Raw genomic sequence first — 14,330 nt, forward strand, 5'->3', positions numbered from 1 at the left:
TCTTGGAGTCCCTGCGAGCCCCGAGGGTAACGGAATTGAGCCCTCTCCGGTCTGATAAGGACGCAAGTCAAGGAATATTAACAGCGTCCTAACGCAAGGGGGCACGCATTGGATGCAAGTTTAAATAAGGGACTTAATTTAATTAATTAATGATCTGAGAAACTAACCATGAATATTCACGCTGTAGGTTAATGCGTTGGAGGAATGTGTCCCAGGAGGGGCTTAGCCCTGTCAGCCCTTAATGACCAGCCGCCACTGTAGTACTGTAGGTATGACAGCTGTTAAATAATAAAAAAACGTGAACTCTTGTGTTAGTTTTGAACAGTGTGATTATGAACAGCGCTAATGCACAATGGCTGCAGCAGGGAAGAGAAAGTGACCTGTGCTTACAATGGGAAAAAAATTGGAATTTACTTTCTCTTCTGGAAAAGAGTCACCAGAGAAAAAAAATAGCAGAGGATTTTGGGATTGTAAAGAGCACTGTGACTAATTGTGTCAAAGTGGCTGCTGAGTAAGAACAGGTGCAGAGGTGATGCAGTGCAGGAATAATCACAACCAGGAAACTGTAATCCATTTGGAAAAGTGATCCTTTATTTTTAATCCCGGTCTGGTGACCAAACAATAAGCCTCCGGCAATGTACTAGCCTGCAGATGCCTTGACCAGACTGCACCCAGCTACCTCCAGACCCTCATCTCTCCCTACACCCCCACTCGACCTCTCCGCACCGCCTGCACTAGAAGACTGGCTCTACCTCCTCTACGCTCCCCTGCCTCCAGAGCCCGCTCCTTCTCCACCCTCCACCCTGTAGAACTCCTCTTTTTTCCTTCTGGACACTTTTATCACTCTTTCTTAAATGCACTTTACTTGCTCTTATCTGCCCCCTATTTTACTGCATCTAATCCTGTACTTTAGAGTACTGTAATCCGTCAAGTGTTATTTAATCTGTAGTATTTTGTATTTAATTATATCCTGATGTAACTATCACTGACACTGTTATCTGCTCTGTTATTGAATGGTATTTTGTCATACTTGTACTTGCTCGAACCGAAGTCATTGTAGTTTATCTTGCTCTTAATTGTATTATTACTTGTACTGTGATACTTGAAATGTATTTTTGTTTACAACTGTAAGTCGCCCTGGATAAGGGCGTCTGCTAAGAAATAAATAAATAATAATAATGTGTAAAGCATGGAGGTAACAATAAGAATGGGTTGCAGTCCAAATAATAAACACACGTTATTTGCCCCACAATAATACTGAACACTGTCACCAGTCCGGGTGCGTGCAGTAGTGCTCGTGGTGGGTGATAATAATTTATTAAGTGACTTCAGTGTTGTTGTTCCGGGTAGTGCTGGCCCAAGGCGACAGATCCGGAGACGTGTTAGCCGTCTGGTGATTCACAAACAGACAATTACTAACAACGATAAACAAAAACACTCACAAATACTTTTTATGTTTCTCTGGGTCTCTCCCGGTCCTTCCAGTTTCTCTTCAAACCAAGTGAAGGAGTAGATTGCGATCCTCCCTCCCCTTTTATGCTATCACGCATGACCCCTTGGTAAACGAGTGCAGCTTGTCTCTACAATCTGCAGCTGCTACGCTGTTGCCCTTCTGGGTCAATACGTTCCTTCAACGGAGCCTCGCCTTCTTCCAGACTGACCGACTTCCCGACCCTGGGAAAGAACTGTCAGGCCAGCCCATCCAAAGAACTCTACTTTCGCTGCTTAGCGCCCTCACAGGCTGGGAGGGAGATTTACAACCAAGATTCATTATATTTCTGTCACACTGATATTAAAAGGTTTGCCTCCGAGCTTTATAAAGGTTGCAGTCTTTGATAGTAGGGGTTGGCTTTTAGAGAAATATATTGTTTGAGTACTTCCAGAGCCTTACAATTTCAGAGTACTTAAATCTAATCTCTCCTCTACATACTAGTGTACATAAACCTCCCAAACATTGCTACAAGTCTAATTTTTAAATGCCAATCTGACACACAATCAATGTGTATTTTAGGGGCAGCAGTGTGGAGTAGTGGTTAGGGCTCTGGACTTGACCGGAGGGTCGTGGGTTCAATCCCAGGTGGGGGACACTGCTGCTGTACCCTTGAGCAAGGTATTTTATCTAGATTACTCCAGTAAAAACCCAACTGTATAAATGGGTAATTATATGTAAAAAATAATGGATAATGTGATATCTTGTAACAATTGTAAGTTGCCCCGGATAAGGGTGTCTGCTAAGAAATAAATAATAATAATAATAATAATAGATTAGTAATTCATATAATGTTTGCCTTCTAGGGCAGTTCATTGTATATGGTCAAGTATTACTAAATAACGTAGCGTATTCAAATTCACATAGGCACACAAGCTTAACATTACATTGTTAATAAGAGATGCCTGGGCTCCCTGTTTGAAGTGTGTCTCACTCACTTTAGTGCAGTAGTTCCAACATACAAACAACAATTGTACTAAACATAAACGGGTGTTCGGTCCAAAATCATGCAGAACAATTTCAAGTGAAAAAAGCGCCCCGTCTATGGGAAGAATGGGGAATGGGGTCCAGGAGTCTGTGGTAATCGCAACTTGTTCTCCCTTTGAAAGTTTTGTATAAACACCTGCAGCACCGTTTTCTTTAAGTTTTTGCAGCCTCGCTGTTATTGGAATACTCTTGCATCGATTTCAAAACTGCTGCATTCACGATTCACACACACTGTCCTAGAGGGATAACGTGATCACGCCCTGTTCGACTCGCTCTATAGCAAATGTCGTTTTGGATGTTTGTTTTTTACTGCCATCAGTAGCTCCATCCACAGTAATTTCTGAATGTTTTCATTTCAAATGATAAAGCATTGAACTTGTGTTTCTGTGGTACAACAAGTTTGTTTGCCGTAATTATTTACATGCCCCGGTTTTCTCGTCCGGTTCCTCAAAATACTTCCAAACGTGGCTTTGCCTCGTTCCTTTGTTTAGAGATGCCATTTTATTAAAAATATAACAAATGTCAGAAAATAAATTCTTGTCATTAACCATCTTACCATGTGGCTGGATACCATACAACGCCTGCGACAGCATGAACACAGAGTGCACCAATGAAGCGCCAGATCGAAAGAGAATAAAGCCCGCCCCAGTGTCAATCTTTCTGTTGTACCAATTAAAAAAACTACTTGGAGATAATTGCCAGAACACTTCCTTTTTATAATGTCCACCTTTACTCTGGTACCACAGCAGTTGGATACGCAACGTATATGATGATATATTACTAAAACTACCCTTCCTCTCCAAAACCCTCGAGCGGACTGTACACCGCCAGCTCTCTGCTTTCCTGTCTAACCACTCTCTGCTCGACCCTCTCCAATCTGGCTTCCGCTCTGCTCACTCCACTGAAACCGCCCTCCTGTCTGTCACCAACTCACTAAAGTCTGCCCGAGCTGCCTCTCTCTCCTCTGTCCTAATTGTCCTCGACCTCTCTGCTGCCTTTGACACTGTTGATCACTCTATTCTACTATCATCTCTCGCTGACCTGGGGATCTCTGGCACTGCTCTGGCCTAGATCTCCTCCTACCTCTCCAACCGCACTTACCAGGTAACCTGGCGTGGAGCAACCTGCACAACTCACCCTCTCTCAACAGGAGTCCCCCAAGGGTCAGTCTTGGGTCCTCTCCTGTTCTCTCTCTACACCCGCTCCCTGGACCCCCTCATCGCATCCTATGGTTTCTCATACCATTTCTATGCTGATGATGCTCAGATTTTCCTCTCCTTCCCCACCTCTCCTCCCGTATCTCTACCTGTCTGTCTGCTATCTCCTCCTGGATGCACTCGCATCATCTCAAACTCAACCTCTCTAAATCTGACCTCCTTTTTTTTCCCTCCTCCTCCTCCCCCTCCTCTGATCTCTCTATCTCTGTTCCTCTGGAATCTACCACACTCTCTCCCTCTTCCTCAGCTAAGAACCTCGGAGTCACCCTGGACCCCTGCCTCTCTTATTTCCAGCAAATCTCCACTCTGGCACGCACTTGCCGATTCTTCCTGAGCAACATCCGAAGAATCCGACCCTTCCTCACCAACTACGCCACCCAGCTCCTGGTCCAGGCCTTGGTACTCTCCCGCCCAGACTACTGCAACTCCCTCCTGGCTGGCCTCCCTGCGTCCGCCACCCGTCTGCTCCAGCTCATCCAGAACTCCGCTGCCCGCCTGGTGTTCTCTCTGCCTCGCTTCTCCCACGCAACTCCACTGCTCCGCTCACTCCACTGGCTCCCGATCACCGCTCGCATCCAGTTCAAGACTCTTGTACTAGCCTACAAATTTAAAGCAGCATTGTCTGTGTTCATGATTATATATGATAAGTCTATTGATCAAACAAGCCTTGCATACACACACACACACACACACACACACACACACACACGTGTTTTGCTGTTGTGAATTTTTATAAACACATATTGATGGAAAACGATTATTACTTTGCTCCGTAGATGGTTCGGACGTTAGACATCACTGGTAAATAAAAGTTAATAAATAAATAAAATAAAGGCTGCCATGTTATTGTAAACGCAATGTCCAATCCTTTAACATCCAACCAGTTAGTTCAGATCAGTCACAGATTTCCACTGATATGAAATCCTCATTTTATTGGACGTACGCAATGCCTCAGCTGTAAAATCTATTTTAGTAATATAATCAAATGAAGAACTAAGAATGGCAGTATACCAATCCGGTATATATTATAGCCAGTGAAACGCCCATTCAAAGCGTTTCTATCCGCAGCAGACTCGGTACACTGGGCTGAGTGTGCTCCTATCTACGCCCCGATCTAAGCCCCGCACACACCGGGTCCGATCCTTCTTTCTCTCATCCTTGGGACGATGCAGGGGTTTCTGTTCTGCAGACAAACCCTCTAGGCTGAGACACTGTTAGGAGCATGCGCACAAAATCCATCCGGGATCACTGTCCTGCTGGCGTTTCAAACACACAGCGTCGTTTCTCAAACAGGGTTACATAAACACTGAGCCGTGCAGAGGGTTTTTTTTTAGTTAAACGATATTGCATAGCAGTTTGTAAGGCGTGGACAATTTAAAAAAAGGTAAGTTGCATTATTATTAATTTTAATTGAAGGTTTTTTGTTCGCGACGCACGGGTGTTACAGACGCTTTGTTTGCTAAATGAACAGGCATGACGTCATCAACAAGACCGAGTCCATTTAAAATATAACAATTCAACTAAAAGTCGCCGGGGAAATGAATACAGAATCAGGTAACGATGATTTTGTGTTTTAATATTATTGACAACACCTGTGAGGGCTGGTTACTTTTTTGAGGTGCTGGCACACTACCGATATACCACTGTGTGTACACTGATTAACGAGAGACGCGTAATTGACTGTATTGATTATCGGTTAAAACTCGACACTCCACGGAGATGCCGTTTAGTGTCGACTTATCCAGTGAGCCATGGCATTAGCATGCATGTAACAGAAACAGAAACTCGAGATGGAATTGTTTTCCTGTAACTCACTGAAGAGGCCCATCTGTTATTTTTTGTAATCCATGGACACCCTTGTGATGCTGATATTAAAGAAGACGAGGTTCAGCAGGACAGTTCGTTTTATTTAACGCAGTGTTTCAGTGCTGTACAGACCTTCTGTGTCGTTGTCTGTTTATCCAGCTTCTCTGAGATGTACCAGCTTTACATTTTTTTCTCATTTTGTTGATCATTAATGAACATTTCTGTACTGCGGGTATTGTCGTGATATATATATATATATATATATATATATATATATATATATATATATATATATATATATATGCACTATATAATCAAACGAATCAAGTCAGTGACATGAATCAAACTGCACAGCACTAATTTTCAGGCCATAAAAAGAGTTTTACTCAGCGCGCCTCTCAGTGGATAAAGCCTGGTCTCCATGCGCAGTAATAAAGCATCCCTTTAATGCACGCATGCTGAGTTTACCAGAAAAAAGCACACGAGAACTGGACCGTGAATTCATTTAAGAGTAACCCACATGAATCAAACTTAATGTATTTATTTACTCTCCCCAGAAAACGTTGTTTTTTTTATTAAGAAACAAATAAAAATGTTTTTCTTTTACTACAAAGAAGCAACATGGCTCTGAAATAGGTAGACCTACATGAAAATTCATTAAAAGCAGGTGTTTTTCTTTATTAAAGGTTCATATTAACACACATTTTTGAGAAGGAACATTTCTTTAAATGAAGTGCTTTTTAAAACTTGGGGCACGGTAGTTTTGGGAGTTAAAAGTGTTTGAAGCCTCTGGGTCAGTCGTCCTCTAAATGGTGAGAAATGGCAATCTGTCTGCTATGGTAAAGGGGGTTCTAAATCACCCAGGGTCCTCAGATGTAGTATGCTGGCAACAGTTACCTGAAAACCAAATCACACTAGAATTTGGGACATTATATGAAAAGCAAAGCATCCCAGAACCCTGAGAACGAGCAGCCTCTGTATGTAAAACTGAGATTACATTACAGAGAAATGAATGAATCCTGTAACGAAACTGTAATAGCAGTCAGGATATGTATTTGCTATTAAAATAAATCACGCAAATGATTATAGATATATGCCATTTGAAGGAAAAAAAGTGAAATCACCACAGAAAGCCAATTCCTCCATTCGTGCATAACTTATGATAATTTATATAAAGTAATAATCACCCATAGTTTGTTATACTAGTACAGCAAAATACCATATTCTGTTTTAATTGCAAGGTTCTGGAAAGCAGATCTCTCTCTCTCTCTCTCTCTCTCTCTCTCTCTCTCCTCTCTCTCTCTCTCTCTCTCTCTCTCTCTCTCTCTCTCTCTCTCTCTCTCTCTCTCTCTCTCTCTCTCTCTCTCTCTCTCTCTCTCTCTCTCTCTCTCTCTCTCTCAATGTTAAAATGCCTCCAAGCTTTCGTTGATGTCATGTTCCTGTGTCGTATCTCGCAATGCAGTAATCGGAAATAAATATTGATGGCGGACCGCTCTAAAAACATCTGTATTATTATCACCTGATTAAGGTGACGTCATAAGATCAGTTCATCCAATGAAAGACTGTGAGGTTTATGAGCAAATGAGGCCTTGCAGTCCCGCCCCCAAATTGTTTTTAGATTGACTGTTCAAACAAGACGAGACTGGCTAAAGTAAACCAAAATCATTATTATAATTATTATTATTATTGCTGCTGTTGTTCAACACGCACATCTGTAAAACTGAGTAAGGGTATTTTATTTATTGTTTTCAGTTACTTTTCAGACAAACTTGCCCCCCCCCCCTCCTCCCCCCACAGACTTTTAATGTTTGGAAAACAATTAAGCAGAGAAATTCCATGAATGAAAACATCACATGGTTGCTATTGGCTGCGACCATGATTCATTTATTATTAATAGCGTTTTAATTACTTTGTACAAAACCACGTTTTTATTTACAATGAAGGAACGGTGTCATCCTAGTGCTTATAGTGAAAACCTGTATTATGTTTTCCCTTCATTGTAAATAAAAATGTGATTTGGTATAATTTTATTCAGGCGCTGTTAATAAATGAATCATGGTTGTAGCAGCAGTTGAAGTTTTCTGTAAACATTTCATCTAATGGTTCAAAAGTACAATGCTTATGGGGCTGTCAGGGCTTGTTTTCAAAAGATATCTGCACGGACGTTTTAGTGTGTGCTAGTTGTGTTGTATTGGCTTGCTAGATTGCTATTGGCTGCTGATCAGCGACGGTGCTACACTGATTGGTGGTTTAATGCTGACCTGCCATATTACAGGAATTACGCACCAGCAGCAGTGAGCACTGAACGCTGTTCACCGTACCTGACCGTGTGTCTCTGACGCTGGCATGCGTATCGGGTGCACCTTGACTGGTGTCTGGAAGCTGACAGCTGCACACCCTTGTTTTGAGTCTGCCTTGAATAAAGTCTGTGGTGATGTACTTGGAAGCTTACGCCCCTATTGTTGATGGACCTGGAAGCTGGCACAGGACCACCACAGTGGAGCCTTGACAAGAGAGAGGCTCCGCGCCTGCAGGTACCCTCCTGGGTTTTTGTGGTATTCATAAATTGCACCGTGCGATTCTAGTTCTACGCTCAGTTTACAAACCTTGGAACAAACGGCACAGCAAGGCCTGGAGGCCAAGACTGAGCGCTGTGCTGTTTTTCTGTTTCATGCAGGAATACAAAAGTTTCTGTCTTTTCAGCAGCCTGCTCTCTTGATTTGCAGGCTGCCTTCTTTGTTACTGTCTGTCGTGTGTGAGCGACTGCCTGTGCAGTACTATAAGAAGTGTGTGTGTGTGTGTGTGTGTTTTCTCCTTTTAAAAACTACACTCTTGGGAGAATACAGTTCCTCCACGGGGCTAGGCTCTGCCGCATCTCTGCTGTTGAGTGATTCCACCAGCCGTCGTCTGGCAGCTGGATTGGGCCTTGTTTGTTTGGCTGCCGCTGCGTGTATCCTGTCTACCAGCCGTGTATTCCTCCAACCCGCTGTAAAGTAGACCTCGTCAGCTGCGTAGGCACACCCTCCTTACACACCTCGGTGAGTTGGGCCTTTTTCATAACAAACAATAGTGTGTTCTCCCCCAACTGTTTTTCACTGTATTTGCTGTTTGCTTTTCAGCTCTTTGGCCCTTGTGTCTCTCTGGTGCATGCTACACACTGACCAGGTGTTTGACCATGCGGTTTAGGTAGGCACCGGTGTGTAGCTGCCCCCATTCCCCCCCCCCCCCCCTGGTGCTTTGGTACCTCGGTGCACGCTCAGCCCTCGGCCCCTCGGCGCACGCTCTGCCCTCGGCCCCTCGGTGCACGCTCTGCCCTCGGCCCCTCGGTGCACGCTCTGCCCTCGGTGCACGCTCAGCCCTCGGTGCACGCTCAGCCCTCGGCACCTCGGTGCACGCTCAGCCCTTGGTACTTGGTACCTCGGTGCACGCGGTGCCCGGTGCTTACAGTGTCCAGTGCACGCGGTGCTCACAACGCTTGGCGCACGTGCATACGGTGCTACACGGTACTCTGAGCACAGTCAGGGTTCTCCTCAGGAATTCTGTACAGCCGGGCGGCCGAACATTATAGCCAGGAGAACTTTTAACAGAAAAATAAACTTGCCTTTTAGCTTAAATATATAATACGACAAAGAATGGTTGTGCTTTTTTTATATTCTACATTTTTTTCATTACTGTTTTTTATTATGGTAACACAGCTGTCCTGTGGTTCCAAGATTATTATTATTTTTTTTTTTCACCCAGCAACGCACAAGTGGTCTAGTCTGTTAGAAGCGCAATCAATCCTTATTGTTAAAGGCACAATAGCATGTGTAAGACGGACGGATCGGGTTTTTTCAGCCGGGTGGTGACAGCCACTTCGCCGGGCATCCCGCCCGCCTGAAAAGCCCTGGGGAGAACCCTGACGGGGCACACGGTGCCTGGTGCACTTGGCGCCCAGCGCACACAGTGCTAGTGCCTTGGTGCGTGTATCACCCTCGGCTCTCTGGTACACTAGGTGAAACCCGTGCACGCGGTCCTCGGTGTACGCAGTGCTCAGTGCACACGGTGTTTGGTGCACATAATGCTGATATGCTCGGTGCTCAGTGCACGTGGTGCGGACGGTGCTCGGTGCCCAGCACCTCAGTGCTGCAATGCACCATCCGCGCACGGTGCTTATTGCTGTGGCACAGTGCTTGGTCACTCGGTGCGCACAGAGCCAATTGCATACAGCACTGCCACTCCAGGACAAGCACTCCAACATGCCCAGGAAGCTATGGGCAGAGAGGATATTTGCGACCAATGCGCGGCTTTTCAGCCCAGAATACATCGCCATAAGCTCAACAAGGCCATGGGGTTAGACTCCCAGACGAGAAGGGTGACACGTTCAAAACAAGCAAGGGACATTATTCACTTGAAGGAGCAGATGACGCAGGTCCTTGAGCTTCTGTCTAGGCAGCAAGTTCCTGCGGTACCAATACAGGTCCCGGCCCCGCTGCTACCTGCACCAGCCCCGGCCACTGAGCCTCCCACGGGAGCCCAAGCCGAACCTGAATCGCAGCCATTGATGGCGGAGGAGGACACGCTAGCATTAGCGGCCTCCTGGGATGACTCCTTCCCCACTGAGATGGAGGAAGAAAGGGAACTAGCGCCGTCGAGAACCCAGCTCAGAGGTTACCTCCGAATTTAGTTTCCCAGCGTTGCCCAACTCTTGCAGATCTTGCTTCTTGTAGATCCCCTGGACAGCACCGACAGAGCCCCATCGGTCTGTATCCCGGACACAGGCAGCGGCTCCTGCGGTGCAACCCTTCCCACACGTTCCTGACTTCATGCAGCAAGTATGCTCCTTGTGTATTGAAGCAAGCCGCTAGGCTCGCTTCATTAAAGGAAGCAGCGAAACTGGGGCTGGCAAGTTTCCCACGGTGGACTCCACCATGGTGACCTTAGTTAAGGCTCCGCCGGTGGGTGGATTACCCGGAGGCCCTGTGTGCCCTAACCCTCAATGTAGGGTTACGGAGACACACTTAGAGAGCTTATGCAGCGGAAGCGCTGGCGACTTGCCTAGCTAACACGGTGAGTATTCTCACCTCTTACCTGGATGGCGTGCTCACGGAGCTCCGCATCATATCTAGTACACTGCTCTAGATGTCTGGCCTTCAAGGGCAAGCCCTAGGCTGAAGCCTGGCAAGCCTGGTGGTACCTCGCAGGCAGCTATGGCTCTCGCAAGCTAGGGCACCTGATGAGGATAAGGCGGCGTTATTGGATGTGCCAGTATCCCCTGGGCATACATTTGGTCTAGCTGTGGAGGAGGTCATACAGCGCTCCCTGCGGCAGCACGAGGCATCTCGGCAGGTGGACGCTCTGCTCCCTCCCCGCGGCCCGGAGCATGGTAGGTTAAGCCATTGGCAAGAACAGTCCGCAGACGTCACAGTGGTGACTCCACCCTCGGGTGTGGAGCTCATTTGGGAACGATTCGGGAAGGCACAGGTCGATCTCTTCACCCCTGTGGTACTCCCTCATGCGGTCCACTCGGCGTCACCCTAACCTACGAGTGGCCCAGAACGCTCCTATACACGTTCCCGCCAATAGCGTTACTCCCGGCCTTTCTCAAAAAGGTCTGGTTAGAGAAGACGTCAGTTCTCCTAGTGGCCCCCAGGTGGCCCAGGAGAATCTGGTTCTCGACCCTGTGCCAGCTCTTACAAGGTCAGCCTGGATCTCCTCAGTCAGGCGAGAGGCTCTCTTTGCCACCCGGAAGCGGGCAGGTTCCAGCTATGGGTGTGGCCCCGGAGAGGGGCTGCTGGTTAGCCCTTGGGCTATCGGATGCTGTTGTGGATACATTGCAGAACGCTAGGGCAGATTCCACTAGGTCGATGTATGCCTACAAGTGGAAGTATTCCAGAACTGGTGTCTGACTAAGAGTCAAGACCCAGTCTCTTGACCCAAGACAGTTATCTTACAATTTCTGCAGGAACTGCTTGATGCTGATAGGTCACCTTCCACTTTTGAAGGTGTATTCAGTGGCTATTTCTGCGTGCCATTCCCCTGTGGATTCGGTATCTCCGAGTGGGCATTTTTTGGCTACCCGGTTTCTTAAAGGCGTGTGGCGATTATGTCCTCTCCGAATGGAGCCTTGATGTTGTACTGGAGTTCAATCTTTTTCTAACCCTAAATAATAATATAATAATATAAACAAAATGATTGAATGAGCACGTGCAATATAAAGGCTGTTTTCTCAGTATATTCTTGTACTTGCTAGAACCAAAGTCATTGTATTTTATCTTGCTCTTAATTGTATTATTACTTGTACTGTAACACTTGAAATGTATTTGCTTACGATTGTAAGTCGCCCTGGATAAGGGCGTCTGCTAAGAAATAAATAATAAAATAAAAATAAAATATTAATTCAAATATACATTTCCATACAAGTATATAATAAAAAACTGGGGTCTTTCACAATGTAACAAATTAATTAAACAATCCAAATAATACATCAAAGATGTTCTTAAAGTGCATTAATCTGAGTTATAGGACAAACACTGACTTTTTAAAAAGGAGCCGAAACACTGACAAAGTTGTGGAAACTGGAAAACACAATGCTTTCGACTCGAGTGCTGAAATGGAGCTAAATCACGTTGTTGATTAAATGTGTGATTTAGCGCTCTGTCCACGTTCATCTCATTCCCCCCCAACTAGCCCTCTCCATGCTGCAGTGGTGACCAGGTGTTAGAACATTATACAAACATAAATTTAACATTTAAATAACATATACAATATTCATGGTATGTAAACCTATGCAGTCAGCACTCACATAGCCGACGTTGTAAAATTTTGACTTCAATGTCTGAATATTTTGACTTCATGTCTGATTATTTGATCTCATTCGGCATGTATGTAGGTGAGCACGTTGTAACCTTCCCCCTCCCACCCAAACAACCCCCTGCCCTGTGTGCACACACACACACACACACACACACACACACACACACACACACACACACGTTTGCATTCCTATATTTGTAGGGACTTCTCATTGACTCTCACTGTATTTTAATTTGCTGTTTCTAACTCCAGTCAGCCGAAACTCCACACAGGGTGAAAGTCGAAAGCAAACTAAATTTCTGCACTTCAATTTTTTTTTTTGAAGGAATATTTAGTAATTTATAAATGTGTTTTACAAAGTGGAGATGTCCCCAGAACGTCGGTTTTCCAGGAGTTACTATCTTTGTGGGGACATTTTCTCAAATTTTGTCCGCACATTTATAGTAATACCTGCCGACACACAGACATTTCATACAGAAGCAAACAATCTGACTTGGGTTTGAGGAACTGTACAGGGAGATGTATATTGTAGCGCGTGTTTCTCTTTTCTTTGGCACTTGTTGCCGTTTTCTTTCTTATTTTTTCTAATATCTGACACATCACAAGAGATGGATCATGATGATGGTAGATCGTTCATGGACGATTATATTCAGCAGGGTCAAGGTAGGATGTTTACAGCAATCTGTCTCGAATGTCTAACTATTTTTAAAATGTCAAAAATACATAGCTGAAAGGACTTTTTAAAATAAGTAGGCTTCCATATAGAGGTCCTGTAGTTGGTTTTGTTGGTACAGTACTATATTTTGAACAGAAGTATTTTAATTCAGAACGATATGATTCTGAAAGTATCACTTGTCAGATGAGACGACACGTGGATTGTGATACAGCACACACTTTTAAATCTGATACGTATTGTAGCAGTATGTAAAATGCCCCGTTAACAACCCAGCAGAAAAATGAAATGAAAATGTTACCCAAGCACAGAACTGCGTAAAACATAAAAGGCAATGCAATTGAGCAGAAGTATCCAAAGTCAATATTAAAAATTGCAGAATATAGTGCTTGAAAAGACCCTATTGTCACAGTTCACTTGCAAATGAAAATGCACAAAAGCAACAAAAGGTCACAGATTAAAAATAAATGCATGACAGTAAGTAAAGCTGTTCAATGAGTAGCTATTACCGTAGCTTGCCTCTTCACTTTGTTTTGGCTGCATTTTCGTCAGGTGATGATAAATGTGTAAATGCACAATAAAGACTGATTTCCATTTGAATGTATATTACTGTTTAGAAAACACAGTCTTAGTCTACAAGATATTGTAGATCTTTAATTACTTCTAGTCTAATCTACAATGTAATTTGCAAAGAATGTAAATCAAATAAATATGGTTATAAACTGCACATTTGTTAATTTATTTTCAAAATTGTGCTGGAGTGACAAATACGGCTAGGAGACACTATTTGGCAGGGACAAATTTATTTCCATCACAACCGAACCTTTCAAAACAAACCGCTGTTTATATTTCTCTTTGTACTCCAGATCCTGTTGTTTTCAGGGTAATCAGCAGAGTGAATCCTTGCAGGGGAGATTCTTTGCTCTTGTCCAGATATTGAAGGTCCAGGCTGACGAGAAGTTTGCTGGTTTAGTTGGGGCTTGGTTCAGACTTCTTTTTGTAGGTCTGATGTGTTTGTGTTGTACAAACTGTCAGAATCGGGATTCCTCAGTCTTGGAATGCTTTGGCTGGCGTAGATTACACAAAAATAAAAGAGACGAAAGTTCAACACGGAACGTGTTAGTAGGATTTGACTGGTACGATTTCCAACACACGCAAGTCTGCATGAAATTCACGGGTACAGCGACCTGCAGGGGAAGTGCTTCCGGAGAATAAGGGTTGTTTTGATCAAAACAAGAGTTCCGGGTAGGTTGTTCTGTATCAGTGTAACATTTATGTCATTTTTCCCCCTAGATTGTGTGTGTGTGTGTCTTTTTTTTTTTTTTTGCCGGTATGCCATTCCATCCTTTTTTCTTACCGGTAT

At 44.4% G+C, this 14,330-nt stretch overlaps 1 protein-coding gene and 1 pseudogene across 1 annotated transcript in view; both read left to right on the top strand.

Annotated features, from left to right (window-relative positions):
* The window catches only part of LOC131706924 (uncharacterized), a 32,857-nt gene that overhangs the window by 15,127 nt on the left and 3,400 nt on the right, over window positions 1–14,330 (top strand). The window contains exons 3-6 of the mRNA XM_059008869.1: window positions 9,583–9,682; window positions 9,931–10,148; window positions 10,775–10,983; window positions 13,850–13,966. Of these exons, the coding sequence (XP_058864852.1) occupies window positions 9,583–9,682; window positions 9,931–10,148; window positions 10,775–10,983; window positions 13,850–13,966 (644 nt within the window). The remainder of the gene's footprint in view (window positions 1–9,582; window positions 9,683–9,930; window positions 10,149–10,774; window positions 10,984–13,849; window positions 13,967–14,330) is intronic.
* The window catches only part of LOC131707000 (zinc finger protein 271-like), a 63,514-nt pseudogene that overhangs the window by 6,228 nt on the left and 42,956 nt on the right, over window positions 1–14,330 (top strand).

This window comes from Acipenser ruthenus, chromosome 38 (assembly GCF_902713425.1).
Source record: "Acipenser ruthenus chromosome 38, fAciRut3.2 maternal haplotype, whole genome shotgun sequence".
NCBI classification, from domain to species: domain Eukaryota; kingdom Metazoa; phylum Chordata; class Actinopteri; order Acipenseriformes; family Acipenseridae; genus Acipenser; species Acipenser ruthenus.